General features: G+C 42.9%; 1 protein-coding gene across 5 annotated transcripts in view; it reads left to right on the forward strand.

Moving 5' to 3' along the window:
- The first annotated feature begins 9,908 nt into the window (after positions 1-9,908).
- Positions 9,909-27,514, forward strand: part of RBM39 (RNA binding motif protein 39) — a 41,367-nt gene continuing 23,761 nt past the window's right edge. For 2 of the 5 annotated variants that reach the window (XM_030826525.1, XM_030826526.1), the window contains exons 1-6: positions 9,909-10,307; positions 11,331-11,394; positions 13,162-13,211; positions 20,274-20,468; positions 22,843-22,908; positions 23,005-23,058. In XM_030826525.1, coding sequence (XP_030682385.1) covers positions 11,344-11,394; positions 13,162-13,211; positions 20,274-20,468; positions 22,843-22,908; positions 23,005-23,058 — 416 coding nt within the window. In that variant the 5' untranslated portion in view covers positions 9,909-10,307; positions 11,331-11,343. Of the gene's footprint in view, positions 10,308-11,330; positions 11,395-11,620; positions 11,694-13,161; positions 13,212-18,109; positions 18,182-20,273; positions 20,469-22,842; positions 22,909-23,004; positions 23,059-27,514 lie in introns of all 5 variants that reach the window. The other 3 variants (XM_030826529.1, XM_030826528.1, XM_030826530.1) reach the window with 3 other exon arrangements.

Consider the following 27,514-nt stretch of genomic DNA (forward strand, 5'->3'; position numbering starts at 1 on the left):
TTTGTTTTGAGATGGAGTCTCACTCTGGTGGCCAGTCTAGAGAGCAGTAGCGCAATCTCCACCCCCTGCAACCTCCGCCTCCTGGGTTCAAGCAGTTCTCTTGCCTCAGCCTCCCGAGTAGCTGGGATTACAGGTGCGCACCACCTCGCCTGGCTAATTTTTGTATTTTTAGTAGAGATGGGGTTTCACCATGTTGGTCAGGCTGGTCGTGAACTCCTGACCTCGTGATCCACCCACCTCAGCCTCCCAAAGTGTTGGGATTACAGGCTTGAGCCATTGTGCCTGGCATCCCTTGCTTCTTTTACAACAATAGCATACAATTCATGTCTATGATGCACATGTTCCAACTCTGATGTTTCATTTATATATTGAGATGGCACCTGGTTATTTATTTCACTTATTTTAGAGATGGAGTCTCACTGTGTTTCCCAGGCTGTACATGAATCCCGGGGCTCAAGAAGTCCTCCCACCTCAGCCTCCTGAGTAGCTGAGATTACAGGTTCCTGCCACCTAGGTAGGCTAGGGAGCTGGTTATTCAGAGATGTTTGGGCAAGATGTATGTCTGTAGACCTCTTACAGAAAATGACTGTTAAGAACCTATTTTTTTCAGACCCCAAAAGAATGAGTCTATTAGCTATATCCTTTCAGAGATGCTGTGTCTTTCTGGGCTATTCATTGTACAAGGTCATTCACTCATATCATGAAATCACATGCCTTTCATTCAAAACCACTGTTGAGTTGATGCTTCTTTTGTTTGCCATCCTTCATTTTCAAGGTATATCTCCATCCTGTGATGCCTTGTCAGCAGAATCTTTCTCTCTATTGCTAGATTTGCTTAATTCCTAAATCTTTTGCAATGCTGTGCCTGATTGCATTATTTTTGCCTCTGTTAGCAGATGTTTTTAAACAATACTCTGCCTCCTAATTTGCAATGGTTTATCCATTTCTCTGGTTGTCAAATCAGGATATTTTGGGACAAAATACAATGCTTTCTCTGACCCTCTGTGCCTGTGTCTGCCATTTCTTTACTTAATAAAGTTAACAGAACATTACCCGATTTGTAAGCATTTGTCAGAACTAATCTATTGGTACATTTAATATTTGTGCGTTTTGCCATATGTAAATATTATGTCATTTAAAAACATTGTGAATACTATTAAACTCTAGTTAAGATTAAAAAAAAACTCTAGTTAAGATTATGCAATGCTGAAGTGTTTAGAAATAAAGTATACTGATGTCTGCAATTTGCTTTGAAAAGCATACAAAAATTAAGTTGGATGAATGGATGGACAAACGGATAGATGAATATGTGATACAGCAAACACTGAAAAATGTTAAATGTAAAATAGATGGTGGGCATCTGTACTATTCTTACAACCTCTGTTTGAGAATATTCATAATAAAATGTTGAAAAAAAATCTCCCTAACTGCTCTGATAAAATATATAAATCAGGTGCTTTCAGAAGCAGATTCTGCGAGCACTTCCATTATAGTCTGATCATTTCAATGTATTTCATTCAAGGAAATAAACAAGGCTGGGAGCGGTGGCTCATGCCTGTAATCTCAGCACTTTGAGAGGCTGAGGCAGGCGGATCACCTGAGGCCAGGAGTTCGAGACCAGCCCGGCCAACATGGTGAAACCCTGTCTCTACTACAAATACAAAAATTAGCCAGGCGTGGTGGCATGCACCTGTAATCCCAGCTATTTGGGAGGCTGAGGCAGGAGAATCCCTTGAATCCGAGAGGTTGCAGTGAGTGGAGATCGCACCACTGCCCTCCAGCCTGGGTGAAAGAGTGAAACACTGGCTCAAAAAAAAAAAAAAAAAATACAAAGGAAATAAACTGATTTAGAGGAATAAATGGGATTTTATATAGAAAAAGGTTTATAATGTGTGAAGTGCTATGTAAATATGCTATTATTGATACTATTAGCCAAGTTAGGTGGCTCACACCTATAATCCCAGCATTTTGGGAGGCTGAGGTGGGAGGATTGCTTCAGACCAGGAATTCAAGACCAGGCTGGGCAATACAGAGAGATCCTGTCTCTATGAAAAAAAAAAAGAAAAAAAAATAGCCAGGTGTAGTGGCGTGTGCCTGTAGTCCTAGCTACTTGGTAGGCTGAGGTGGGATGATCTCCTGATCCCAGGTGTTTGAGGCTGCAATGAGCTATGATCATGCCACCAAACAATGCCTGCTGGGACACACTGCCAGACTCCATCTTTTTTTCTCAGACAGGGTCTTGCTATGATGACCAGGGTGATCTCAAACTCCTGGGTTCAAGTGATCCTCTGCCTTGGCCTCCCAAAGTGGTGGCATTATAGGTGTGAGCCACCGTGCCTGGCTGAGACCCTGACTTTTGATGTTTAAAGTATTGAGTTTATGCAAAATCTTATTAGTACAATGCAAAACAGTATCTTCAATATGGTTTTATGTTCCTTCAGGTGTTCTCAAAAAACTGGAAACTCTTGAAGGAAAAAGGATTACCCTTTTGATTAGTTTTGTGCTCACAAACTGTCTTTTTTTTTCTTTTTTTTTTTTGAGTTGGAGTCTCGCACCGTCGCCTGGACTGGAGTGCAGTGATGTGATCTTGGCTCACTGCAACCTCTGCCTCCCAGAGTCAAGGGATTCAGCCTCCTAAGTAGCTGGGATTACAGGTGCCCGCCACCACGCCCAGCTAATTTTTTGTATTTTTAGTAGAAATGGGTTTTCACTACGTTGGCCAGGCTGGTCTCGAATGCCTGACCTCATGATCCACCTGCCTCGGCCTCTCAAAGTTGGGAATACAGGCATGAGCCACCGCACCTGGCCACAAATAGTCTTAATGAGTATTTTACCTACCAAATGTACTAAATAAACACTTACTGATTGAATCAGTAAACAGTATATTTCATTGATAAGCTCTAAATGAGTGTTGTAAATTACATTTTATGTTACCGTGTATTGAATCTTTTTGCTTTTATTTTTAATCTAAAGTAGCATTTTGGGCAATCCTTTTGGCCATGGAATGGACACATGGGCTATTATGAGTGCCTCTTAATTTTCTTCATTGCCATAACTATGATGAGTTCAAAACACTTTACTTTTTTTTTTTTTTTTTTGAGACGGAGTCTCGCTCTGTCGCCCAGGCTGGAGTGCAGTGGCGCGATCTCGGCTCACTGCAAGCTCCGCCTCCCGGGTTCACGCCATTCTCCTGCCTCAGCCTCTCCGAGTAGCTGGGACTACAGGCGCCCGCCACCACGCCCGGCTAATTTTTTGTATTTTCAGTAGAGACGGGGTTTCACCATGGTCTCGACCTCCTGACCTCGTGATCCGCCCGCCTCGGCCTCCCAAAGTGCTGGGATTACAAGCGTGAGCCACCGCACCCGGCCAAAACACTTTACTTTTTTGACCAAAGATAAAACTCTTGACAGAAAGCATCAGTTATTTCCCTATCTAGTTCACATCGGATCTAACGAAATTATCTTGAGTTTGAGGACAGGATTTTTGACAGTGATCCCAAGCAAAGTTAATGTGGTATCAACCTCAAGTAGGTAGCCAGGGATGTACCCTTGAAAGATTTCTTTTTTTTTTGAGACAGTCTCCCACTGTTGCCCGAGCTGGAGTGCAATGGTGCAGTCTCGGCTCACTGCAACCTCCGCCTCCCAGGTTCAAGTGATTCTCCTGCCTCAGCCTCCCAAGTGGCTGGGATGACAGGCGCCTGCCACCACCCCCTGCTAATTTTTTTGTATTTTTAGTAGAGACGGGATTTCACCATGTTGGTCAGGCTGGTCTCAAACTCCTGACCTCATGTGATCTGCCCACCTTGGCCTCCCAAAGCGCTGGGATTACAGGCTTGAGCCACCACGCCTGGCCTAGATTTCTTCTTCTTTTTTGTTTTTTTTGGAGACGGAGTCTCACTCTGTTGCCCAGGCTGGAGTGCAGTGGCGCAATCCCGGCTCACTGCAAGCTCCGCCTCCTGGGTTCACGCCATTCTCCTGCCTCAGCCTCCTGAGTAGCTGGGACTACAGGCGCCCGCCACCGCGCCGGGCTAATTTTTTGTGTTTTTAGTAAACAGGGTTTCACCGTGGTCTCAATCTCCTGACCTCATGATCCACCTGCCTCGGCCTCCCAAAGTGCTGGGATTGCAGACTTAAGCCACCATGCCCGGCCTAGATTTCTTCTTAAAAACTAATCATTCCGCCAGGCACGGCGACCCACACCTGTAATCCCAGCACTTTAGGAGGCCAAGGAGGGCCGATCACTTGAGGCCAGGAGTTTGAGACCAGCTGGGTCGACATGGCGAAACCCCATGTGCATTAACAATACAAAAATTACCTGGGCCCACTTGGTTGAAATCCCAGCTACTCAGGAGACTGAGACATGAGAATTGCTTGAACTCAGGAGGTGGAGGTTGCTGTGAGCTGAGATCTTGCCACTGCACTGCAGCCTGGGCGACAGAGTGAGACTATTTCAAAAAAACAAACAAAAAACCAGGCTGGGTGCGGTGGCTCAGGCCTGTAATACCAGCACTTTGGGAGGCCAAAGTGGGCGGATCACCTGAGGTCAGGAGCTCAAGATCAGCCTGGTCAACATGGTGAAACCCCATCTCTACTAAAAATACAAATATTAGCTGCGCGTGGTGGCGCATACCTATGGTCCCAGCTGCTTTGGGAGGCTAAGGCAGGAGAATCACTTGAACTTGGGAGGAGGAGACTGAAGTGAGCTGAGATCAAGCCACCGCACTCAACTCCAGCTTGGGTGGACTGACTGAGTCTCCGTCTCAAAAAAAAAAAAAAAAAAAAAAAACAACAGGCCGGGCATGTTGGCTCATGCCTGTAATCCTAGCACTTTGGGAGGCCAAGGCAGGCAGATCACCTGAGATCAGGAGTTCAAAACCAGCCTGGCCAACATGGTGAAACCCCATCTCTACAAAAAAATTAGCCAGGCATGGTGGCAGGTGCCCGTAATCCCAGCTACTTAGGATGCTGAGGCAGGAGAATCGCTTGAACCCAGGAGGCAGAGGTTGCAATGAGCCAAGGTTGTGCTACTGCACTCCAGGCTGGGCAATAGAGCGAGACTCCATCTCAAAAAAAAAAACAAAACAAAAAACCTAATAATTCACTTTGGGAAGCTAAACCCAAGAGTTTGAGTCTGCAGTAAACCATGTAAACCATAACTAAGTATCTGCACTCCAAGCAGCCTGGGAGACAGTGCAAGACTGTCTCAAAAAACATGATTCACAAATTTAAGTTAAAACCTTTGGATATGTCACTAGAATACCCTTGACATTGTGCCAATAGACAGGCAAGTATTTAAAACAATTCAATCAATCAGTAGATTGATGAGATAATCAAGTGCAGAAGGAACCTGGGTGGGGAGATACAATTTCATCTGCCTAAATCAGGCAAAGGTCATGAGTGTTAAAATTAATTACATCTGTATGAAACGGGCTTAAGTTTCCCATTGTCCTAGCCATATAGGGGGAAAAAAAAGGGTCAGGCATGCTGGCTCACGCCTGTAATCCCAGCACTTACGGAGGCATAGAGGAGAGGATTCCTTGAGCCAGGAGTTGGGGACCAGCCTGGACAACATGGCAAAAACCCAACTCTACAAAAAATACTAAAATTACCTGGGCCTGGTGGCATGTGCCTGTAGTCCCAGCTACTCGGGAGGCTGAGATGGGAGAATCTCTTGAGCTCAGGAGGTCAAGGCTGCAGTAAGCTGTGATTGTGCCACTGCACTCTAGCATGGGTGACAAAGTGACACTGTTTCAAGAAAGAAAAAGGCTGGGCGAGGTGGCTCACGCCTGTAACCCCAGCACTTTGGGAGGCCGAGGTGGGCAATTCCCTTGAGGTCAGGAGATCGAGACCAGTCTGGGCAACATGATGAAACCCCATCTCTACCAAAAATATAAAAAATTAGCCAGATGTGGTGGCATTCTCCTGTAATCCCAGCTACTTGGGAGGCTGATGCAGGAAAATTGCTTGAACCTGGGAGGCAGAAGTTGCAGTGAGCCGAGATTGTGCCATTGTACTCCAACTTCGGCGACAGAGCAAGACTCCATCTCCAAAAAAAAAAAATATATATATACATATATATATACACACACACGCACACACACACATATATACATATACATATATATATATAGAGAGAGAGAGAGACAGAGAGACAGAGAGAGCCGAGAACGTGCCATTGCACTCCAGCCTGGGCGACAAGAGTGAAACTGTCTCAAAAAAAAAAAAATGAAATGATAAATGCTTGAGGTGATGGATTTACCCCAATTACTCTGATTTGATTATTACACATAATATGCCTTTATCAAAACATCACATTTGAAACCCAAATCTCTACAAAAAAAAAATTTTTTTTTGAGACAGAGTTTCACTCTTGTTGCCCAGGCTGGAGTGCAATAGCGTGATCTCGGCTCACTGCAACCTCCACCTCCCAGGTTCAAGCAATTCTGCCCCAGCCTCCCAAATAGATGGGATTACAGGCATGTGCCACCACGCCTGGCTAATTTTGTATTCGTAGTAGAGACTGGGTTTCTCTATGTTGGTCAGGCTGGTTGCGAACTCTCAATCTCAGGTGATCCACCCATCTTGGCCTCCCAAAGTGCCGGGATTATAGGAGTGAGTCACCACACCCAGCCCAAAAAGTTTTTTTTTTTTTTTTTTTTTTTTTTTTTTTTTGAGACAGAGTCTTGCTGTCGCCCAGGCTGGAGTGCAGTGGCGTGATCTCGGCTCACTGCAGGCTCCGCCCCCCAGGGTTCACGCCATTCTCCTGCCTCAGCCTCCCGAGTAGCTGGGACTACAGGCGCCCGCCACCTCGCCCGGCTAATTTTTTGTATTTTTAGTAGAGACAGGGTTTCACCATGTTAGCCAGGATGGTCTCAATCTCCTGACCTCGTGATCTGCCCGTCTCGGCCTCCCAAAGTGCTGGGATTACAGGCGTGAGCCACCGCGCCCGGCCAAAAATTTTTTTAAAAATTAAGCTGGACATGGTGATGTGCACCTGTTTTTCTAGCTAATTGGAAGGCTGAGCTGGGAGGATTGCTTGAGCCCAGGAGTGCAAGGTTACAGTAAGCTATGATGGTGCCACTGCACTTCAGCCTGTGGGACAGTGTGAGACCCTGTCTCAATTAAAAAACCAAACAATTCTACTTGCTGTAGATTTTTGGGGACAAAAAACGAAACAAAACCAAACCAAACCACATGTATCTGATAAACATATACATTTAAAATGTACCCTTAATAATTAAAAAATTAAAAATCCACATTGGTAAAATACATTTAGTTTTCAGCCAAATTCTCTAAGTATATTCATTCCCTTTTTGGCTCTATTTCAGGCTCTATTCCTCTATCTTTTGAGAGCACTATTTCAGGCTCTATTCCTCTATCTTTTGAGAGCAAAATGATGAAAGGGGAATTAATTTACATAGAAAGTTCATGAACCAGAGTTGGTGAAGTTTTGTAAAGTGAATGAAAAGTATATTATGTTCGTGATATTTTCTTTTGTGTTAAGAGACAGGGTCTTGCTCTGTTGCCCAGGCTGGGGTGAAGTGGCACATGATTCTAGCTGACAGGAGTCTTGAACTCCTGGGCTCAAGCTATCCTCCCATCTCAGCCTCCCAAATATTTGGAACTACAGACATGCATCACCACATCTGGCTAATTTTAAATTTTCTATAGAGACAGGATCTTGCTATATTGCCCAGGCTGGTCTCAAACTCCTGGACTCAAGCAATCCTCCTGCCTTGGCCTCTCAAAGTGCTGGGATAACAGGCCATGAGCTGCCGTGCCTGGGGATATTTTCTTTTAAACATAAAAAATACTTGTTTCAGAAACTTGATTTTTCCAAATGGTGTTTTTTGATGATCTGCTAAGTTGCCGCATTGCCTCTGATGGTCCTTGAGCAGAAAACTATTTAAGGGATCTTAAATCATCAAGCGACTTAGAGCTTAAATCCTTCCTCTTCCCAAACAAGTCTAGAGGTTAAGGTCAAATTCTGTCATGTCATGTTCCTAAACAAACAAGAAAAACCAAGTGCCACCTTCATGCTTTCATTTTGCACAAGTCATAATACTGGAATTACCAGGGGGCAGGAAGAGATAGCAGAGGTTAGCTTGCTTTATTTCTGACATATTATGCTTCAATTTCCTGTGACGGTTTTCTTTTCTTTTTTATTCTTTTTTTTTGAGATGGAGTCTCTATCTCTGTCACCCAGGCTGGAGTGCAGTGGCATGATCTCAGCTCACTGCAACCTCCGCCTCCCAGGTTCAAGTGATTCTCCTGCCTCTGCCTCCCGAGTTGCTGGGAATTGCAGGCGCCTGCCACCATGCCCGGCTAGTTTTTTTTTATTTTTAGTAGAGACAGGGTTTCGCCATGTTGGTCAGGTCTTGAACTCCTGACCTCAGGCGGTCCACCCGCGTCGGCCTCCCAAAGTGCTGGGATTAGAGGCATAAGCCACTGAGCCCGGCCTCCAGAGCAAGACTCTGTCTCAGAAATGAAATAAAAAGAGGATTGAATTTTCAGAAAAAGGATTAAGGGAGTATTCTAACCACAAAATAACTGTTATTAATAATCCTCTGAGATAAATCCTAACCTGTGTGTAAAGTTAACCTGAGAGGCAAAACCACTTAACATCTATATTTTCTCTAAATAATTTTGTTTAGCAGAAACAGAAGTTACCTGTTTTGAAGATTAAATATTTGCCAGGCGTTTTACAGACATATTTAATCTTCACTATAGCCCTTTTGAGCCTTCATTCATTAATTTACTGAGGGTCCACTTGGGCAGACATGCCCTGCTAACCTCTAAAAATTCAGTAGTGAGCATTACCTGCCTTCTTCAGTCTCAAGTAGCTTAGACTAGCTACTAAGTATGTCCTCTTTTAAATCAGGAAATAAAAGATCCGCTCTGAGAGGTTAATTTGCTTGTCCAAGGTCACACAGTGTTGGAGCAGCTAGTTACACTAATCAAGGCGTCTCATTTCGAATCTTTTCTGCCCTCAATCATCAGACTGTTAAGATTAGAGGGTAAGATTTTTGCTTTGAAGACTTCTTTCCAGTTTTTTTTTCCAGCATCTAGGAGGAAACCTCACACACTACTGACCAAAGAACAAATGGCTAATTCATACTCTAATTACCTGGCATCTGGAAGACTTCAGGGGAGAGGAGCCAGGTCCCAGGGGGAAGGGGGACATTTTTTGTGGGGGGTGTCTTTTTTTTTACTAAATTCTTCAGTAATATTCAAGAAGGGGAATATTTTTGAAAGAACAGTAGCAACTCTGACACAAGAGCTGATTAAATTCGGGGCACAAAACTGATCCCATGCCAAGGGAAGCAAGAGTTTATTTTTTCCACCTTTTCTTTGCTTTTCTCCACTATTTCCAAGGTTGTTTCAAAGCTCGACAGTGGAGGCCGCGCCATTGGCTCCAAATGACAGGGAAATCTATTTTTTATTATCTCCCCCTACCCCTAAAGGTCTCTTCTTCTGGCCTTCTGATACACTTTTCCACTTCGTCTCCACCCTCGGTGGATAATCTGAATATGGCCGTTTTATCCTATCGCCATAAGGACTAGGTTGCCTTATGACGACCTTGACAGCCATCTGTGTGGGAGGCCGGAGCGGGGGCAATCGGCTGTGCCGGAGGAATCTTCAGATGGCCGTGAGGAGGCGCCACGAGGGGGAGGTGACCGCTGAGCTCCACTCAGCGAGGAGCTCTCTGAAAGATTGACAGGCAGCCTACCAACTGTCTTTGCCCTAGACACCCGCTCTGTCTCGCGAGATTTGGGTGCTTACGCGGAGGGGGAGTAAAAGGCCCCTCTCTGAATGGGGGATGGGAATGTCTATGGCGCAATCATTGCGCGAGATTGGGCTACGGTCGCTGGAGCCATACTTAGGTCTCGCGATACTTCGGCCGCTCCAATTTGGAGCTTGAGGCAGCTTCTCGCGAGAGCCCGTGCTGAGGGCTCTGTGAGGCCCCGTGTGTTTGTGTGTGTGTATGTGTGCTGGTGAATGTGAGTACAGGGAAGCAGCGGCCGCCATTTCAGGGAGCTTGTCGACGCTGTCGCAGGGGTGGATCCTGAGCTGCCGAAGCCGCCGTCCTGCTCTCCCGCGTGGGCTTCCCTAATTCCATTGTTTTTTTTAGATTCGCTCGGGCCTAGCCGTCCTTGGAGCCTGATATTCGGGCTGGGCGGTTCCGCGGCCTGGGCCTAGGGGCTTAACAGTAGCAACAGAAGCAGCGGCGGCGGCGGCAGCAGCAGCAGCAGCAGCAGAAGTCTCTTCCCGAACACGAGCACCACAGGCGCCCGAAAGCCGGAACAGGTACGGGGCGTTGCGGACCCGCGTATTATCCCAGCTTTCTCGAGGTTTGGCTCCATTTTGGGCTGAGGGGCGCTCTTGGCGCTCTTTGGCGACCGGGGTGCGGGGTGGTTTTCGAGTAATCGGCCCTGTTTCAGTGACCGCGCCCTTATTTTCCGGTCGGGTATAGTCTGGATTCTTGGGGCGGTAGGGACCCCCGAGAGGCCGCGGTAGAATGGTGACCTGTCTCCTTTGAGGACTGGGCCGGCCGCGACCTCCCAACATGGCGCCAGTTGAACGCTGCCTTGGCTCATAACCCCTCCCAATGGAGGGAGTTTCCCTTTGCCCCTAAAATGGCAGCGCGGGTTTTTGCGCGGAAAGAGGCGCTCTCGTTGGGGTCTCCCAGTTTCTGTTTTTGGAGTTGATAGCAGAGTTTTAAATATTGGATATTGAAGTCTTCATTTTCGTGTGTTTCGTGTAAGAGGCGTGTTGGATTTACTTACATAAGCCAAACCTGGTTAAAGTGCGTGTCATTTTAGTCATTCATTGTAGGGCTTTTGGAGGTTTTTCTTAAGTTTTCGAGTGTGTCGGCTGAGAAGAAAAAGTCGATTTGAAAAACGTTTACCAGGCCGGGCGCGGTGGCTCACGCCTGTAATCCCAGCAGTTTGGGAGGCAGAGGCAGGCGGATCACTTGAGGTTAGGAGTTCGAGACCAACCTCATCAACACGGTGAAACCCCGTCTCTGCCAAAAATACAAAAATTAGCCGGGCGTGGTGGCAGGCGCCTGTGATCCCAGCTATTCGGGAGGTGAGGTAGGAGGATTGCTTGAACCTGGGAGGCGGAGCTTGCAGTGAGCCGAGATCGCGCCACTGCACTTCAGCTTGGGCAACTAGAGCGAAACTCCGTCTCAAAAAAAAAAGAAAAATGTTTACTCACCGAATCGTCTTGTTCTTTTCCTAGGCGTTTAGAGAAAATGTTAGAGGCAACAAGAGTGAAACTCGTCTCAAAAAAATGTTTACTCAAGAAATTGTCTTGTTCTTTTCCTAGGCGTTTAGAGAAAATGGCAGACGATATTGATATTGAAGCAATGCTTGAGGCTCCTTACAAGAAGGTGAGAAAAAACATGTCGGTGAGGTTTATATATTTCTTAATTTAGCATTATTCACGAAACTACTGCTGAAATGTAAACTAACCTCCCCGGAGCCCTCTTGATTTATCTTATCAGAGATGCATTACGTGTAACTTACAAAAGTAAATATATGCTATTGATGTAATAATATTGTGCAGTAGTTTCACTTCAGCGTGATGAATAAATGCCCATCTATCTCTCTTTGTAGACTTGCCTAACGATATCTCACCTCTACTCCCATGAATTCACCTTTGATTCCAGTGTGAACTGTCAATCATAAGGTAGTAATTGAGTGACTTATCGCTGTACCGTGGTCCCCTAGGTAAAATGACTCAACTAAGAATTACCACCTCCAGTTTGGTATAGCAAAAAGGTGAATGTAGTGGTTTGGGAAAAAGCAGGGGTCCAAGAATAACAAAGCATGACCAGTCTGTGGCAAGTTAAATCTTCTAATAGTCTCAGAAGAAGAAATGGGTGAGATTTTAAAATTTATGTATCTATGTAAGACTGGTGATAGTAAATCTTAAAAACAGTCCAGTGGCAATCTGCTGCGCAGTTAATAATTACTAAAATTCTTGGATCCCTGAATAGAAATTAAAAAAAAAAAAATACAAGAGGCAGTATCACAGCTTAGAGTCACTTGACTGTTTTACTGTTCTCCATATTGTTTTTATTTTTAATTAGGCCCTACCATAGTATTTCACACTAAAAACAAAGGAATTATATTGGCTAATATAGTCTTTGACTCATTTCGGTATCTCAGTAAAAGTAAACTGTCTTTTCATTGTTTCACCAGTTGGTGGTGAAAATAGCAGTATGCATGCATTATCACTGGTGTCACAAACTGTAAGCTTTGTAAGTTAGCACTTTACTCCTATAGCTGATGTGATCAAACTTTAAAATAAACATTTCACTAAACCTTTTAAAAATAATACATTTGTTTTGGATTGTATAGCACGACCATGTGGTACCAATTTGGATGAATTCTTGATAGATTTAAATAGCGTATGTAATTTTGTAATGCTTAGACTCTTGAAGAGCTACTTTCTGTTTTAATGTTAAGATTCTTGTGTCTTAGTTTTTTTAACATGGATGTAATTCCATGTAAACAGGTATGGAAGTAGGAAATGTTTAGGCTGGACTTGGTGGATTATTAATTGACTTTCTTGGGTTCTTGGGAGTCAACATTACTAAAGCAGTGTGAATCCCTGTTTGCTTCAGGGCGAGATGTGTGACAGAGGTGGCATCAAGCTCTTACAGTCCCAACCCTCCAACGGAAATGGGCGAAGATCTCAGGAATGGCATCGGTCACAGGAAATCGATAGTGGCTGGCTGCTAGCATGGCCACTTGGGGCTTAGGCAGAAATAGAGCCATGGTACTGACCAAAGGGACCATAGCACATGGAATAAAACTCAAAACAGGACTTCATGTTTTATGGAAATTATATTTAACCACTTCAACATTGTAAATCTGGATAACTTAATATCTAAACTATATAAGAAAGTAAAATTTAACATGTTAATATGGAAATTTTTTTTATTTTTGTATCTTGATGACTTAAATGTAAGCAACAAAGTGGTTAAACACATACCCATCTAAATTTTTTTATAGCCTTCCATGTTAAACTATAAGTAAATAATTAGTTTTAAAATTGTTTTGTATTTTCTTATTCCTGTTCCCTTTACCCTTTGACAACTTGAAATGTTACCACTTCGTCCTCATGATGTTCTTCTATCAACCCTGCTTAGGATGAGAACAAGTTGAGCAGTGCCAACGGCCATGAAGAACGTAGCAAAAAGTAAGTTTTAAGAAGGGGCTTGGGGGAGGGTGGTGAGCTTTTTTGTGGTTTTAGACCTTAAGTTGTGTTCCTGTGGCTAAAGTATACAAAATTCTCTTCTGAAGCTTTTCTTTGCTGCTTTTAGAAAATTGGTTCTTTGCCTTTTGGGACAAACTCTTGGAGGAACTGTGGGATTTTTTGCTTAGATTTCAGAATATGGTTTCAGATACCTTCCCCTCCAAGTCCATCATGACAGTCTGGTGACAAGTTCTGTATTAGAGGTTGTCTTGTTGTAAATTTGTTAACTTTGGTTTATTTATTTATTTATTTACTTACTTACTTATTTATTTATTTTTTTGAGACGGAGTCTCGCTCTCTCACCCAGGCTGGAGTGCAGTGGTGCGATCTCGGCTCACTGTAAGCTCCGCCTCCCGGGTTCACACCATTCTCCTGCCTCAGCCTCTCCGAGTAGCTAGGACTACAGGCGCCCGCCACCACGCCCGGCTAATTTTTTTGTACTTTCATTAGAGACGGGGTTTCACTGTGGTCTCGTGATCCGCCCGCCTCGGCCTCCCAAAGTGCTGGGATTACAAGCGTGAGCCACCGCGCCCGGCCAAACTTTGGTTTAATATTTGGTTATCTTACTGATAAAACTATTATATCCATTGATCTTAAAAGGGAGAAAGAGTTAAATTAAGTGATAACTAGGCCATGGAAAGTATTGTTTGCCCTAAATTGCCGAAGGAGTCAAAGCTGTGAATTATTTCTGCAACTTGCTGCTCAGAGGCCCTTTTGGAAGTGATGCAGCAGAGTACTTAAGTACTTCTAAAGGTGGCTTTCATTATCTTAGGCCTTTTAAACTCTAGACTTAACAGGGTGGGATTTTGGAAATTATGAATATATTTGTACACGTTATTTGGGTAAGATGAGTGACTCAGTAGAACTCTACTATAGACTAGTATAGAAAACAGTGTACGAAAAGTCTTAGGTAACAGATGACGAGATCCACTTTTTTCTTCTTTTCCTTTGAGACCGAGTCTCACTCTGTAGCCCAGGCCGGAGTGCAGTGGCACAGTCTGGGCTCACTGCAACCTCCGCCTCCCGGATTCAAGTGATTCTTTGATTTTTTCTTTTTTTCTTTTGAGATGGAGTCTGGCAGTGTCTTTCAGGCTGGAGTGCAGTGGTTCGATCACGGCTCACTGCAACCACCGCCTCCCAGATTCAAGCGATTCCCCTGCCTCAGCCTCCAATTAGCTGGGACTACAGGCGCGCGCCATCTCGCCTGGCTAATTTTTTTTGTATTTTTAGTAGAGGGGGGTTTCACCGTGTTAGCCCGGATGGTCTCAATCTCCTGACCTCTCATGATCCTCCTGCCGTGGCCTCCCAAAGTGTTGGGATTACAGGCGTGAGCCACCGTGCTTGGCCTTTTTTTTTTTTTTTTTTTTTTTTGACACTGAGTCTTGCTCTGTTGCCCAGGCTGGAGTGCAGTGGCGCAATCTTGGCTCACTGCAACCTCTGCCACCTGGGCTTAAGCCATTCTTCTGCCTCAGCCTCCCGAGCAGCTGGGATTACAGGTGCCTGCCACCACACCTGGCTAATTTTCGTAGTTTTGGTAGAGGTGGGGATTCACCATCCTGGCCAGGCTGGTCTTCAACTCCTGACCTCGTGATCCACCTGCCTCAGCCTCCCAAAGTGCTGGGATTACAGGCATGAGCCATCATGCCCAGCCAATTTTTGTGTTTTTAGTAGAGACAGGGTTTCACCATGTTGGCCACGATGGTCTCCATCTCTTGACCTCATGATCCGCCTGCTTCGGCCTCCCAAAGTGCTGGGATTACAGGCGTGAGCCATGGACCCAGCTGAGACTCCGTCTTAAAAAAAAAATCTGGGCTTGGCGCGGTGGCTCACACGTGTAATCCCGGCACTTTGGGAGGCTCAGGCGGGCAGATCACAAGGTCAGGAGATAGAGACCATCCTGGCCAACGTGGTGAAACCCTGTCTCTACTAAAAATACAAAAATTAGCTGGGCGTGGTGGTGCACGCCTGTAGTCCCAGCTACCCGGGAGGCTGAGGCAGGAGAATCGCTTGAACCTGGGAGGCAGAGGTTGCAGTGAGCTGAGATTGTGCCATTTCACTCCAGCCTGGAGGCAGAGCGAGACTCCGTCTCAAAACAAACATAAAGACTCCGTCTCAAAACAAACATAAAAATCTGTCATACTTACGACCTTATATTAATGAAAAATGAGAGAAAAATAGCCACTTACTTGATTTTGGCTCTTTTCCTCCTAAGATCCCTAAATGCTTCATAGTAAGTACGTCAGTCATTCTCACTACAACTGTGTTAGGTAGGTTGATAAAATTTCATAAAATAGATGAGAAAATTTTATATAATATTATTCAGGGCTTGCTAAGCCAATATTTTTTTTTGTAGTTCCCCTAATATAATGTGGTAATGCATTAAAAATGATATAATTTGTAGAAAATGTGCTCCTTTTTTCTGGTATATGCTTGGATGGGAGTCATTTATAGTTCCTCACCAATCACAAGAAATTGTAGGGATCAGGTCGGGTTTAGTCTTGATGTGGAATCTGAGGCAACCAGCTAGAGGTATGGTTTATGTCATCTGGTTTTGGACTTTCTGCCACAGTAATGGTTTCCTAATGTTTTTATTTTGCAATTCTCTAATCAAAAGAAAACCCAGGAAGGTGTATCCATATAAATTGACATAAATTATCCAATTTAGGGGTCAGGCCGAGTGGCTAAAGATTTTGCTTCAAGTGCCAGAAGGATAAGAACATACACTTTTGGCCGGGTGCGGTGGCTCAAGCCTGTAATCCCAGCGCTTTGGGAGGCCGAGGCAGGCGGATCACGAGGTCAGGAGATCGAGACCATCCTGGCTAACACGGTGAAACCCTGTCTCTACTGAAAATACAAAAAATTAGCCGGACGTGTTGGCAGGCGCCTGTAGTCCCAGCTACTCGGGAGGCTGAGGCAGGAGAATGGCGTGAACCCGGGAGGCAGAGTTTGCAGTGAGCCGAGGTCGCGCCACTGCACTCCAGCCTGGGGGACAGAGCAAGACTCCGTCTCAAAAAAAAAAAAAAAAAAAAAAAAAAGAACATACACTTTTGGGTACAGACCTTCGTTACTGTACCATTCTCTCATGTCGCTCTTTGCCACTAAGGTCATTTCCGGTGTCTACTTGTTTTTATCCTGTGTATAAGCTGATTAACGGCACAAGCTTTTACAAGGAAGCTGAGCATCAAGCTCTCCGTGTGTGATACTCGGTGGCCTTTATCTAATGTAGAGAACCACAGGACTAAATAGAAGAATGGACATTTTTCTTTAACCATGAGATTGTCTAAGGGAAGATCCTTTCAAAACACTTTGGTAATTTTAAAATACTTTCCAGTTAGACTTCTCGTCAATTATAGGTGATAAATAAATGATTTCCTTGTTCAATCAGGACTCTTGATTTTCTGAAGGAACTTTATATTTCAAATTAATTTTAAAGTTACCTGGAAGAAAATTTTTGTATTTAGGAATAGATATAAAACATACAAAACACTCTGCTTTAAACCTTTAGTACTAAATTAAATTTCTTAACCAAAGGAAAGTGCCATGTTGCATTTTTCATTCTAAAACTTCATTGTCTTAAAAGCCACATTGAGCTGTAGTTTGTTAGGTAGTAGAAAAACGGTATGTTCTGAGAAACAGTTGACTTGAGTATAAATTTTTTTAATTGTGTAATTCTAATTCTTAACATACACTTCATAGTATCCTAGAATAGTAAAAGGAACAAAGTTTTATTGTGACACAGACTTTTTGTCAACCTATTTTCTGAAGAGCTGTAAACCTGAGTTTTTGCATACGTCAAGGTATGCATCCTAAGTGCTTGAGCTTGCCCTCATGGGAATATTATTTGTTAGAGTAACCAGTTTTGCAAAGTCTAAATCAGCGTCCATTCCGTTAAGCTCTTTAGAGAATTGCTCAATAAAAGATAACATTAAAATGACACAGTTGAAATATATTGGCTACTGTGGTGTGGATTATCTATAAATTTTGGAATAAATGACTTTTCTATTTTTTTTCTTATTTTCCAGAATACTTTGCATTTAAAATTTAGATCTTCTTACATGGAAGAGGTCAAATCCAGTTATAGCAAAACACCTTTACTGCAGAGGCCATATAACCAAAAAGTCCAAAGGCCCAGCCCAGTGGACCATTTACTTCAGTGATGTTCAGTACAAAATTTCACTGCCATTAAAGACTTTGGAAAGTCCCTTTTAAGTTGTAACAGGATTTGACTATTAGTGTGGATTTCAATAACCCTTCTTTAGTTAATGTAATAAATGCTCTTTGAAGCTGGAAATATACCGGTTTTTTGTACCCTTATAGTTTTCTCTGGGATTTTATGCAAAAGATTGTATTTTCTGAATGTCTTAGTATGTTGCTGTCTTTTTACCTGCCTGGGGTTGCCTTCAGATGTGGGTGGGGACTTTACAAAAAGTCCTAGAAGATTTTAAGTTAAAATTAGCTCTCCAATTTTCAAGTATTTTCTTTTGGCAGAATAAGTTTTGGGTCCTATGAGAGGTAAATAGGTTGGTTGCCTCTCTTGCTATAGCCCATCTGTGAGCAGAACAAAAACTTTGTTTTTGAGGGGGATGGAGTTACTTTTTACCTTGTCCCCTAATTGAATATATTTAGGACTTCTGGTTTTAGAAATCTCACAGAATTCTGTAGTTAGAATAGTGTCGCAGAGATAGTGTTAGGTTTTTCAGGCAACAAAATTGGAGTGTTACCTGTTGCCCATCTGGGCGTGGCTTTGATGAGTTCTGTATAAAGAGTGTAGCCTAATTTTCTGTCATGTGCTACTGGCATATACATTTCTGACAGTCAGGTGGATTATCTTGAAATTTTAGACAAACTTTCTGCCTCCTTGGAAAGCTCTACATCTCCTTGTGATTGGAGTGTGGGTTTCAAGATTCCAGAAGGTGGGTGTCTTCATTTTCTATTTTCAATGCACTCTAAAGATGACCTGCTTACAGGTTCTCTGAGGCAGACCTCAGTTGTTCTTGTGATATGTAACTTTGCTTTGATAAGAAATAAACAATTACATATCCAGATAATGATACAGAATTGTCAAAATGTTTAATCATTAAGCCACTGCAAATTGACATTTTAGTGGAATAAATTGATTTTGCAATGTCTTTCAGTTTATATTGAAATATCTGAAGGCACCTCTAAAATTTGGGTGATGACACAGAGGTATAGATCATAAGATTTAATTGTGAACGGGTGGTACACTGTGAAGACTATGGAAGTGAGCAGAAAGATATGTTCGGCTTTTTTGGTTTTTAGTTTGAGATTTTAAAAAGATCTGTGAAGGTCAAGTTGATCATTGGTTTTGATTGCATCCCACAGGCTTCTATAAACTAGCTTAAAAATAGCATACTCCATTTTCTGGTGTATTCATTGTAACTTTAAGAAGTATTTGAAATGGTGACATTAAAGTCTAATTAAAGTCTAGAAGTGTCAAAATGTATTTTAATACGTTAGTTCTTTTTCTTTTCTTTTTTTTTTTTTTTTTTTTTTTTTGGAGACAGTCTTGCTCTGGAGTACAGTCAGTGGCGTGATCTCGGCTCACTCCAACCTCCGCCTCCCAGGTTCAAGCGATTCTCCTGCCTCAGCCTCCACAGTAGCTGGGACTACAGGCCTGTGCCACCACGACCCACTGCTTTTTGCATTTTTTAGTAGAGATGGGTTTTCACCATATTGACCAGGCTGGTCTTGAACTCCTGACATCAGGTGACCTGCCTGCCTCAGCCTCCCAAAGTGCTGAGATTACAGGTGTGAGCCACCACACTTGGAGTTTTTGTTTGTTTGTTTGTTTGTTTGTTTGTTTTTTGAGATGGAGTTTTGCTCTTTTTTGCCCAGGCTGGAGTGCAATGACATGGTCTCAGCTTGCTGCAACCTCCACCTCCTGGGTTCAAGCAGTTCTCTTGCCTCAGCCTCCCAAGTAGCTGTGATTACGGGCATGCACCACCAGGCCTGGCTAATTTTTGTGTTTTTGGTAGAGGGGATTTCACCACAGAGGGGATTTCACCATGTTGGCTGGGCTGGTCTCAAACTCCTGACTTCAAGTGATCTGCCTGCCCCGGCCTACCAAAGGGTTGGGATTACAGGCGTGAGCCACTGCACTGGCCTGCATTAGTTCTTATTGTCCTTTGTCATTACGGTTTTGCCCATGAAAACCAAAATGTTGATGTCTATGTGACACTTTGAACGTATTAAATATTTCCATATGTAAATGGGGGCAAAATTGACTTAATGGTAAATTACTATATTTGATGAAAATTTTTATAAATGAACTGGTACTAGTACTTGAATGTGAACATATTCTATTGTAAGTTTGTTTTATTAATGTATCTTGCGGATTACGGTAATGCTTTTGTTGGCCTGTTGTATGACAGACTGTTTAAAGGTTCACATTTTGATTTGTATTTGCCAACAAGCCCTTTTCCTTGTTAAAGCTGTAGCTAACTCAGGAGATAATTGCAGTTCCTACTCTTAGAGGATGGTGTCTTTCAAATAATGTCTTGTCTGCTGATTTTCAGTAATGTTAATATAAGGAAAAGGGATATTGTTTACCATATGTAGCAATTTTTTTTTCTTTTTTTAGACAGTCTTACTCTGTCGCCCAGGCTGGAGTACCAGTGGCGGGATCTTGGCTCACCGCACCTCCGCTTCCCGGGTTCGAGCAATTCTGCCTTAGCCTCCCGAGTAGCTGGGACTACAGGCGCACAGTACTATGCCCGGCTAATTTTTGTATTTTTATTAGGGACGGGGTTTCGCCACGTTGGCCAGGCTGGTCTTGAACTCCTGACCTTGTGATCTGCCTGCCTCGGCCTACCAAAGTGCTGAGATTACAGGATTTTTTTAAGTATGATTGTGTACCATTGTATCATAGTAAAACTAGCCAAAGAAATTTATGAAAGGATAAAAACATGATTCTGGCCATAAAAGGTAGTATATTTGGGTGGGTTCTTAAGCCGGAATGATAATGGTGAGTTTTTTTCTTCTCAGGAGGAAAAAAAGCAAGAGCAGAAGTCGTAGTCATGAACGAAAGAGAAGCAAAAGTAAGGAACGGAAGCGAAGTAGAGATAGAGAAAGGAAAAAGAGCAAAAGCCGTGAAAGAAAGCGAAGTAGAAGCAAAGAGAGGCGACGGAGCCGCTCAAGAAGTCGAGATCGAAGATTTAGAGGCCGCTACAGAAGTCCTTAGTATGTAACTCTAGTTATGATTTTGGTTTGAGGGTTATTCTCTGGGTATTCAGATAGCAGTTTAACTTGAGTGATTTGAATTGTGAAATTTTATTTTTTTTAATGGTTGGTTAAAAAGTTTTGAATTAAGGATATTGGCATTGAATACTAGTAAAGTGAAAATACAGTGCATAGACAAATAAGTAAAAATTTGCTTTTACTAGGCATACTGATTATTTTCTGTTAAACTATCAAAGTTTCTAAATTGTATGCCGATCAATGCAAACTGGATGAAAGCACTAGAGTGCTTGAAAAAGATGACATTGTAATGCCCAAATACCTGACAAAGCTTAACAAATGTCTGGGCTGTTATGGTATTTGCTAAATACATATTAAAATTGTACAGTTCTGATGAATACTAAGTTACACAAGTATAATTAGTTAACAGTAAGTAAAAAGTCTTTGTCACTGTGGCTGTTTTCAGCTGAAATGTCAGGCCAGTTGTGAATTTGTTGTGTATGCTCCTTGATAAAGATCCTTTTTTGGGCTCATCTGTATTTAAGGTTTGTTAATAATAGTAAAAAGTATTTCAAACTAAAAGTGTTTTGAAGATAGATCACTGGAAGTTTGGATGTGGATATTTAAAGTTGGAAACAAATTTATTATTAACCACGTACAATTCTAAGGATTGCATCTAGCAATCTTTAATGCTTTATGAGATTAATTCCTCTTAATAAACAGTGCTGTAAACTCTGGGATATATTAAAAATAACCCTTCTAACTTTAAGATTTGAATGGTTAAGGATGGAATTCAAAGACAAACAGACCTGAATCACTTGGGCAAGATACTTAACCCCATAAACTAAGCATTTGTTTTCTAACCTTTTAAGGAGATAACAAGTTTCAGATACACTATTAATGAGTAATGAGTGAGAAGAAAATGTAAAGTGCTCAGAGGACTTAATGGATTCATGAAATGTTTTGGTATTACATGAATTCTGATTCTGGCTCTTTTATCTTTAATATAAAAAGAATTAAACTCCGTGATGCTGGGTTCCTCCAAGCTGCTTATTTCATTAACTTTTTAATAGCTGAAGATGGGACCACAATGCTATTTTAATTTCGAATGCTGTACAATGTTAGGAAATTCTCTGCTTTTGTCCCATTTATCAAGATTCTGAGCATTCTTAAAATGGGATTGTGTTAATTCTTTTTACCAGGATGAACTAAATGAGGGGAAAGGAATTAGCTTAATTCCCTTGAGTGACTTTGTTTGCTGGGATCCTGGCCTAACTTTACTAAAAAATTACTTAGTTCTTATGTTGGGTTTGAGGCTATAACTGAGAATATTTTATAATTAAAGGGGAAAAAAAATAGCTTATAACTAATTACTTGAGAACTGTAATACATCCAGTAAATGATTCTCAGTCATCAGCATTAGTCTGAATTGCCAAGGGCCAAGTTAATATAAAGTGTTTTATTTGGAAATACTTGCATGTTGTAGGTAGGCATAGTGTTCATGAAAACTAATTCAAATGTGTGGATCACAGGCCACGATGTATTTACTTATTTCGCTGTTCTTTGGAATAAGATAGCAGGATGAGCACTAAGGACAACTGGCTAGTCCCTTTAAGTTAGCCTGGTCTTTAAAAAGTCACAAAAACTGTTATTACAGAATAATTATCTTTATGATCTTTGTGAAAACACTCTGTTAGTCGTGACATGTCCTCACAACATTTTTCTAGGGAATTGGTAAATTACCTTCACATCTTCACGATGGAATATTTTGCAACAAACAACTGAAGTATGTAGTGTGTTAAGTGGTGTCATGCTGTCTTAGAGTTACTGGTGAATGGGGAAATATCTAAGTTGCATGACTAAAGAATTCACTTTAGTTTTTAAAAGAAGTCTTTCAAAAAGAAGACGTATATGAAAATTGTATATGTACATGTACACACATACATTCCCAAGAGAGGATCTGCAAAGATACACACCAAATTGTTAACCATAGTTACTGCTGGTGTGAGGGAAATTCAGAGGGATTTATTTTTTATGTATGTGTCTGTGTGTGTGTTTTTTTTTTAATTCTCAAGACTGTATATATATGTAGCTTACAAAGATACCTAAAGTCTGAAAATGGGTGTGTGCATTTTCAGAATCTAAAAATTTTGAGGCTGTAACCTTTGGTCTTGGCACCTCTCAGTGGTCCAGGATGGATAAATACAAGGGCAGCTTGCCTGGGATAAAGTAAGAGAAAAGTATTTTTGTTTCCTCTTCATAACTGAGGTGGAAAAGCAGCAGCCTAAACAATGTTAGTCTTGCTGGAGAGCGCATGAATGCGATCTTAGCAAGACCCTAAACCTGTAACTAGTGTAATTTTGTGTTTCCTTTTTAGCTCCGGACCAAAATTTAACAGTGCCATCCGAGGAAAGATTGGGTTGCCTCATAGCATCAAATTAAGGTTTTTAAACATACTTCTGAATTGTTTAAATTGTTTTTCAAGGAACTAACATGCTGTACTTGTTTGGATAACTTCTGAAACTTTTTAACTTTGCAGCAGACGACGTTCACGAAGCAAAAGTCCATTCAGAAAAGACAAGAGCCCTGTGAGGTAGTTTACTTCTTTAAAGCCTTTAGCTCTTAAAAAGCTTTTGCAGCTTATGGTACTGTTAAATTTGATGATATTTAGTAATTTGGACCATATTAAATCTTGCTTTTGCTTTCTTTTGCAGTTCTAGTGCTTCAAAGTCAAGTGAATTTCTACTGAGTTTTCAGTAGTTTTCACTTCTAATTTCATATAATTAAAAAGCAACAGTTATATATTTATTTATTTATTTTGAGACAGAGTCTCACTTGCAGTAGTGCAGTCTCGGCTTACTGCAACCTCTGCCTCCTGGGTTCAAGCCATTCTCCTACCTCAGCCTCCCAAGTAGCTGGAATTACGGGCATGTGCCACCATGGCCTGGCTAATTTTTTTATTTTAGTAGCGATGGGATTTCACCATGTTGGCTAGCCTGGTGTTGAACTCCTGACCTCAGACGATCCACCCACCTTGGCCTCCCAAAGTGGTAGGATTGCAGGTGTGAGCCAACACACTCGGCCACAAAAGTTATTTATTTATGAGATGGAGTCTCCCTCTGTCACCCAGGCTGGAGTGCAGTGGTGAGATCTTGGCTCACTGCGACCTCTGCCTCCCGAGTTCAAGTGATTCTCCTGCCTCAGCCTCCCACGTAGCTGGGAGTACAGGCATGTGCCACAATGCCTGGCAAATTTTTGTATTTTAAGTAGAGACAGGGTTTCCACCATGTTGGTCAGGCTGGTCTTGAACTCCTGACCTCATGATCTGCCCTCAGCCTCCCAAAGTGCTGGGATTACAGGCAGGAGCCACCACACCCAGCCTAAAGTTATTTTAATGTTATCTTATTTTCCTATTTTAATTAAAATAAACTTTTTGCATTTATTATTTTTAATGGACATGTAATGATTATCTATATGGGATACAGTTAAGTTTTGATAACATGTATACAGTGTAATGATCAAATCTGGGTAATTAGCATATTCGTGTTAAACATTTCTTTGTGTTGGCAACGTAGCAGTTATATCAAACTTTACACTTACCTTTGGAATTAATAAATAATGAGTTATTTGAAATAGCCTCATGTGGAGAAGTAGTTGTAACAGTAAGTTTTAGTATTTGGCTATCTTGAGGAAAACGGTTTCATCTCAAAAGTCTTAGTGATTTGAATTGTTACTCCTAGGTTCTTGAATGAAGTTTCCATGGATTATTTTACTCTTAAGAATTGTAGGCCGGGCGTGGTGGCTTACGCTTGTAATCCCAGCACTTTGGGAGACTGAGGTGGGTGGATCCACAAGGTCAGGAGATTGAGACCAGGCTGGCTAACATGGTGAAACCCTGCCTCTACTGAAAATACAAAAATTAGGCCAGGCGTGGTGGCTCACGCCTGTAATCCCAGCACTCTGGAAGGCCGAGGTGGGCGGATCACCTGAGGTCAGAAGTTCAAGACCAGCCTGGCCATGGTGCAAATGGCCTCTACTAAAAAATACAAAAAATTAGCTGGGCGTGGTGGTGCGCGCCTGTCATCCCAGCTACTCGGGAGGCTGAGGCAGGAGAATCGCTTGAACTCGAGAGGTGGAGGTTGCAGTGAGCTGAGATTGCACCATTGCACTCCAGCCTGGGCAACAAGAGCGAAACTCTGTCTCAAAAAAAAAAAAAAAAAAAAAAAAATGCAGAAATTAGCTGGGCATGGTGGTGCGCACCTGTAGTCCCAGCTACTCAGGATGCTGAGGCAAGAGAATCACTTCAACCCGGGAGGCGAGGTTGCAGTAAGCTGAGATTGTGCCACTGCACTCCAGCCTGGTGACAAAGCAAGACTCTCTGTCTACAAAAAAAAAAAAAGAATTGTATTTATTCAGTCTACTATTTTGGTTCAAGGAATATTTTGTCAGGTGGTAGCATTGTGGTTATTTTTTTTATTTTTTATTTTTTTTGAGACCCCCGGCTAGAAAGCTTTTGTTTTTTTATTTTTATTTTTTATTTTTTTTGAGGTAGGGTTTCTCTTCGTCACCCAGGCTAGAGTGCAGTGACCCAATCATGTCTCACTGCAGTTTCTAATGGCTGGTCATAAGCAGTCCCACCCAGCTTAGCCTCCTGAGTAGCTGGGACTATAGGTGCAGCCACCATGCCCTGCTAATTTTTCTTTTTTTTTTTTCTGGGACGGAGGCTCGCTCTGTCACCCAGGCTGGAGTGCAGTGGTGCAATCTCGGCTCACTGCAAGCTCCGCCTCCCGGGTTCACGCCATTCTCCTGCCTCAGCCTCTCTGAGTAGCTGGGACTACAGGCACCCGCCACCATGTCCGGCTAATTTTTTGTATTTTTAGTAGAGACGGGGTTTCATCGTGGTCTCGATCTCCTGACCTCGTGATCCGCCCGCCTCAGCCTCCCAAAGTGCTGGGATTACAAGTGTGAGCCACCGCGCCTGGCCATGCCCTGCTAATTTTTCTACTTTTTTTTGTAGAGACAAGGTTTTGCCGTGTTGCTCAGTTGGTCTGAAAATCCAGGGCCAAGCAATCTGCACGCTACTCATGGCCTTAAAAGCTTTTGTGCCTGGCATGGTGGCTCATGCCTGTATCAATAAGGTCAGGATATCGAGACCAGCCTGACCAACATGGTGAAACCCCATCTCTACTAAAAGTACAAAAATTAGCCGAATGTGGTGGCGCGTGCCTGTAATCCCAGTTACTAGGTAAGAGAGGCAGGAGAACTGCTTGAACCCGTGAGATAGAGGTTGTGATGAGCCAAGATCATACGACTGCACTCCAGCCTGGGTGACGGAGCTAGACTGCGTTTCCAAAAAAAAAGAAAGCTTTTGTGACAAATCTTACAGGTGGAGTGACCACCCCAACCCCCGTACATCCTGAGAGTGTCCAAAAAATGGAAAAGAGCGTGTTTAGGCTTACATCTTAAAGGATGACTTACAACATTAGCTGACATTTTGTAACAGAGATGATGTTAATAGACACTGTATCTAAATTTGTAAAGTAGAATATTTAGAATCATTTGGGGTTTCACTTCAAGTTTGCCATTTGTGATTGTCAAACTTAATTTGACTTTACAGTTACATGGTTTTGTTGTAAAGAGTCATCCATTACACTGATTTTGGATCAGTCTGGCATTTGTGATTGGTCTGGTGATATGTTTTATGACTATGATTAAACTGTCAGGCTTCTGGTTGACCCTCGTTTTAGAAAAATTACCCTTTTGGGGCCAGGCGTGGTGGCTGACGCCTGCAATCCCAGTACTTTGGGAGGCCGAGGTGGGCGGATCACGAGATGAGGAGATCGAGACCATCCTGGCTAACACAGTGAAACCCCGTCTCTACTAAAAATACAAAAAAAATTAGCCAGGCGTGGTGGCAGGCGCCTGTAGTCCTAGCTCCTCGGGAGGCTGAAGCAGGAGAATGGCATGAACCAGGGAGGCGGAGCTTGCAGTGAGCCGAGATCGCGCCACTGCACTCCAGCCTGGGCGACAGAGCGAAAGTCCGTCTCAAAAAAAAAAAAAAATACAGAAAATTAGCCAGGCGTGGTGGCACATGCCTGTAGTCCCAGCTACTCGGGAGGCTGAGGCAGGAGAATCGCTTGAACCCTGGAGGTAGAGGTTGCAGTGAGCCGAGATCGCGCCACTGCACTCCAGCCTGAGCGATAGTGAGACTCCATCTCAAAAAAAGAAAAGAAAAATTACTTTTTTTGAGATTGTAAGGCCAGTAGACTTCTGTGCTAATGCCATGTAAGATGTGATTACAAGAAACAGTAAACCTTAGTCTTTAGAAGGAATTGAGTTACGTTGAATAGTTTTATGCACATTTTTTGTCAATAGATCTTACTGAAAATGGGCTTGGGTTGGCCGAGTGCGGTGCCTCACACCTGTAATCCCAGCGCTTTGGGAGGCCGAGGCGGGCAGATCACCTGAGGTCAGAAGTTCGAGACCAGCCTGGCCAACATGGTGAAACCCCCTCTCTACTTAAAATACAGAAATTAGCTGGGTGTGGTGGCAGGGTGGTAGGCGCCTGTAGTTCCAGCTACTCGGGAGGCTGAGGCAGCAGAGTTGCTTGAACTCAGGGAGGCAGAGGTTGCAGTGAGCCAAGATGGCGCCGTTGCACTCCAAGCCTGGGGGACAAGAGCGAGACTTCCTCTGAAAAAAAAAAAGAAGAAAGGAAAATGGGTTTGGGAATGTGACAAACCAGTTTCACAGCTTACTCTGTTTACTGAGCATGTTTGAGAATTATTTAAGGCCAGGCGTAGTGGCTCACACTGTTATCCCACCACTTTGGGAGGCCAAGGCAGGTGGATCATCTGAGGTCAGGAGTTCGAGACTAGCCTAGCTGGTGAAATGCTGTCGCTTTGGAGGAGTCTAGGGCAAAAGGATTGCTTGAGTTCAGTAGTTCAAGACCAACTTGTGCATCATAGCAAGACCTGATTTCTAAAGATGAAAATATTGGTGTGGAGTTGGGAAAGGAGTGAGGGTACAGTATATACTGCTCAGGTGACAGG

The sequence above is a fragment of the Nomascus leucogenys genome, chromosome 13 (genome assembly GCF_006542625.1).
Source record: "Nomascus leucogenys isolate Asia chromosome 13, Asia_NLE_v1, whole genome shotgun sequence".
Taxonomy (NCBI): Eukaryota; Metazoa; Chordata; class Mammalia; order Primates; family Hylobatidae; genus Nomascus; species Nomascus leucogenys.